Source organism: Sinocyclocheilus rhinocerous, unplaced genomic scaffold (genome assembly GCF_001515625.1).
Source record: "Sinocyclocheilus rhinocerous isolate Xijiao unplaced genomic scaffold, SAMN03320098_v1.1 scaffold277, whole genome shotgun sequence".
Taxonomy (NCBI): domain Eukaryota; kingdom Metazoa; phylum Chordata; class Actinopteri; order Cypriniformes; family Cyprinidae; genus Sinocyclocheilus; species Sinocyclocheilus rhinocerous.
Window position 1 is genome coordinate 584454 of NW_015662923.1, and position 4575 is coordinate 589028.

At 39.8% G+C, this 4575-nt stretch overlaps 1 protein-coding gene across 2 annotated transcripts in view; it reads left to right on the plus strand.

Moving 5' to 3' along the window:
* LOC107728352 (zona pellucida sperm-binding protein 3-like) overlaps positions 1 to 3474 on the plus strand; it is a 48492-nt gene extending 45018 nt beyond the window's left edge. The window contains exons 6-7 of one of the 2 annotated variants that reach the window (XM_016538491.1): positions 3225 to 3307; positions 3396 to 3474. In XM_016538491.1, the coding sequence (XP_016393977.1) occupies positions 3225 to 3307; position 3396 (84 nt within the window). In that variant the 3' untranslated portion in view covers positions 3397 to 3474. The remainder of the gene's footprint in view (positions 1 to 3224; positions 3308 to 3395) is intronic. The other variant, XR_001638460.1, reaches the window with a different exon arrangement.
* The last annotated feature ends 1101 nt before the right edge of the window (positions 3475 to 4575 follow it).

The following is a 4575-nucleotide window of genomic DNA, read 5'->3' on the forward strand; positions in this document are numbered from 1 at the left end:
TGTTGCTTCAATTTATAACAATATTTTCAGTATTTCTCATAGGGCGGGCTTCAAGTATAACTAATTTGAAGTAATGGTGCTTCATATAACATTATCCAAAGAAACAAGTGTTAATGATAAATCCTATGTGATGTTTGTACTGGCTACTGTATTCAGGCCACCAAGGCACCATGCAGACTTTATTAAAGAATTTGCTGATTTTCTATCAGAGTTAGTACTGGTTGCAGATAAAGTCTTAATTGTTGGTGATTTTAATATCCATGTTGATAATGATAAAAAATGCATTGGGATCAGCATTTCTAGACATTCTGAGCTCTATTGGGGTTAGACAACACGTGTCAGGTCCAACTCATTGTCGTAATCATACTCTAGATTTAATACTGTCACATGGAATTGATGTTAACGGTGTTAAAATTCTGCAGCAGAGCGATGACATCTCAGATCATGATCTAGTCTTGTGTAAACTCCATATAGCTAAAACTGTAAATTCTACTCCTTGTTATAAGTATGGTAGAACCATCACTTCAACCACAAAAGACTGCTTTGTAAGTAATCTTCCTGATTTATCTCAATTTCTCAGCATATCTAATTGCTCAGAAAAACTTGATGATGTAACAGAAACTATGGACTCTAGCCTACGAGTACAGTATAACGGCTTACAGAACAGGAAAAAAATAGTTTTTACTGACATGGCCTGACAACATCTCATCTGACCGCAGTTCACTGTTGTTCTACTGAAGCTCCTCATCACCTGTACCTTTTCCACGCTTGTTTGACTGCTGAGGCGAAGTTGGAGTGCGCGTATAATCTCCCATTTGATGTAGTCGTAAAGACATTCTGCGTCTAAATAAACACAATTCTTGTCAAGAAAAAAAGAGACAGAAGTCGCAGTGAGTGGGGTGGCCAACCCTAGTTCCGCCCCTGCGTTAATTGCGTTAAATATTTTTAACGTGTTAAACTAAAAAAAAAAAAAATTAATTGCATGCGTTAAAGCGTTAATTTTGACAGCACTTATTCAAATATAACTTCCACTCAAATATATCTTCCAGTGAGATGACAGTTCTCTCTGGTGACTTATGCCAGGCTTATTCTGTTCTACAGTTGCCTGCAAACTCACATTTGGTTCTGCCAGTTGACAACTAATGATCCCACTCTAAATTTTATTTCTTTGATGATAGCTAAATTCAGATACCCAATACAGAAGAAATGACCTGTTTCTACTTCCACTTCAACACAATTTTAATATTTTTGTCTGACCATATAACATGAACTGAATGAAGTAGATGTTTCAACATTCAAGCTGCAACCTTACATTTTATTTTATTTTATATTTTATTTTATATAAAACACAGTGTACATGGATTATTAGCACTTTGAACATCCCCTGGAAATAGTAGGCCATCCTAGTATCTATGGGATACTCATTTCAACATACAGCACTTCCAATCTTTTTAGAGTGAAGCTTACAAGGACTGGGAGCAAGGCTGCTTGGTACCAACCACAAGGCATTTTGTGCAATGAAATACTGGCTGCCAAGAGCATGAAACTAACTATTTAAGAAACATTTAGAAACCAAAAACATATTTTGCATATTGCTGGACTATGGTTTTATGGTTATATTTATCAAAGTCTGAATTAAAGAACATGTTTGTTTACTTTTGTAAAATAAACTATTTAGGAACTTTCTTGTTTCACTGCTTGATGTCCAATGGACAGTTTGATCCAGAAGCAAAACAAGTGAGCCACCTGGATCTAGGTTGTACTCGTTTGGGGCGTCCAAAACCTTTAATGAAACAGGTCTGGAAAATCATTAAGCTTGTCAAAAGGGGGCAGAGCTATTTTAACTTCCTGCTCTTGAAACAGGCATCAGAGAAGACCAGTAGTTATCCTGAAGGTTTCAGATTTGTTTTTTAACAATGAGGCTGGTGGTTTTTAGTTGTGTTGGATTGTTGTTGCTTATTGCAGTTGACTAAGGCATCAGAGAAGGCCAGAAGTTATTCGGAAGGTTTCAGTTATTTAATTTTTTTTAGCAATGAGGCTAGTGGTTTTTAGTTGTGTTGGATTGTTGTTGCTTATTGCAGTTGACTTGAGTTTGGCTCAGTGGTCAAGATTTCAACAAGGCCAGGATCCACTAAGATTCCAACAGCAGCAGTCGCCAGTTTTAGCTCCTGAGCAATCTGTTCAAGATCCACAGGCATCAACAACTTTTTGGCCTCCAAGACCTGCAATGAGCCCTGCTGGGGTGGATGCACGGAAGCTTCAAGAACCTGGAAGTAGTCAGTCTAAACAGCTTATGCAGGCTCCTATGGTGCCTTTTGACCTGGCATTTTCCAGTAATGCCAGAAGAACCCCAACAGCCAGATGTGTCTTTTGAGCAGCGTGTACCTATAGCTCCCCAGAGTGTTGCAGCACAATGTGGGGAGAACTTTGTGCATGTGGAGGTTAAGAAGGACTTCTTTGGTACTGGTGAATCCTTCATTTCTCACTTTAGGAGGCCGAGCAGCTGTAATAATGCCACTATTCAAGGTAGTAAACCACTTTTGTCTAAGAAGTTTGACCAAAACTGACACTTAATCCTCTTTTACTAATCCCAATAGGTTATATAATGTAAGCAGCAATATCGTGTTGCCCGCTTGGGTTCCTTTTGCTGCAACTAAAGTTGCAGAGGAAGTTCTGGTGTTCTCCTTGAGGCTCATGACTGGTAATATGTATTTAAGTGTTATAACGTTTATAAGTGACTAGGTAGTGTTGCCATTGTGACTTTCATTTCAGATGACTGGATGTTTGAGAGGCCATCCAATCAATACTTCCTAGGGCAATGCTTGAAGCTTCTGTGAAGCAGTACAACCATGTTCCTCTGCGCATCTTTGTGGATGGTTGTGTGGCTACTGATGTGAACACCACCTCTCCAAGATATTCCTTTATTGATAACCATGGGTTCGTAAAGAACCGCTCCTCAAACTCCCTGTTGCAAACAGAGCCTAAAAGATGTGTTTGTTTTTTTTTGAGGGGGGTTTTACTTTTCCTCTCCCCGCATTCTCTTCAGGTGCCTGGTAGATGCAAAGCTTACAGGTTCCACTTCCAGTTTCATGCGTCGTATTCAGAGTGACAAGCTGCAGTTTCAGTTAGAGGCTTTTAGATTCCAGCAAGATGATAGTGGCTTGGTATTGTAATTTGGGCTGTAGTTCTGTGAGTTGTTTTACTGATCATGTGTCGTTCTGTAGGTGTACATCACCTGTGCTCTAAAGGCTGTCATGGCCTCAACCCCCACATGTCCAGAGAACAAGGCTTGCTCCTTCATAAATTGGTATATTTGTTTGTTTTTTTACGCCATTTTCATTTGTCTAGTATCATGAGGTGTTAAATGGGTAACCAGTTTTGTTTGCCTTCTGTAGATGGACTTCTGTAGATGACAATGACCAGGTGTGCATGAACTGTGACTCCACGTGTGGTCTCGGCAGAAAGGGACAAGCACGGTCTTTTTTTTTTTTTTTTGTTCTTCAACTTTTCCCCTTGTTCCTGTGTCTCCGTGGTCTAGGCAAAAAGGGACAAGCACGGTCTTTTTTTTTTTTTTGTGTACTTCAACTTCTCACCTTGTCACTTGTTTTCAGGCCTGGTATCAGAAGGGAAAGCAACCATTGGCCCCATTGTGATTACTCACTGATGTTTTGTGAATAACGAGAAGTGCCAACAAAAGGTTTCATATTAGCAAGTCTTTTTTTTTTTTTTTCCTTCTCTCCGTCTCTCTCCCCTAAATCTGGGGGTCAATTAACAATAGTCAATGGCTCCAAAACAGAAAACATATTTCACAAACATCTACATGTATGTTTCTTTTAAAGTGTTTAGTGTATAATGAGTTGTTTATAGAGTTTTTATAGAACAACTCTTAACCCCACCCCAGACCTCACAAACTTTCAAACCCTGAATACGGCCATGTTTTTTTTTTTTCTAGTATTTTAGATACGTTTGCTCCGTTCCGCTTAAGGTAGATTAAGGAAAACTGTTTGACACTGTGGTATGAGCACACTTGCGCCTTAAAGAGAGCAGCTGTGAAAATGGAGCGCAGCTGGAGGCGTCACGAATCCAGTCTACGAACTTCCGTTCATTCACCACCAGAGGTCACCCGCTCACTACATGGAATCTCACACTACACAGACTGTTACACTATACCCTGGACTACATTTCCCATCATCCATTGCACTGATTGCACACAGCTGTAACCAATCACACGCTCACCTGAAAGCTATTACACACACTATATAACACCCATCCAGATCCTGCTCAAGTCGCCGAGTATTGTCTAGCGTTTTTCACTCACCAAGTGTTAGTTACTTTACCAAGCCATTCTGTGTTTATTTCCTGTTTGGTCTTTAGTATTGTTCTGTGTTTTCCACTCTCCTAGTGTAAGCTGCTATACAGAGCCAGTTTATTGTCATAGTTTTGTCTTTTTCATAGTTCCTAGTTTAGTTTAGTCTAGTCTTGCCTTGCCTGTTTTTCCCGTGTATACATCTCTGCCTTTGTTTTTGGACTGCTCTGTTGTCTTGCCGTTTGGACTCTGTTTGCCCCTGCCTGGAC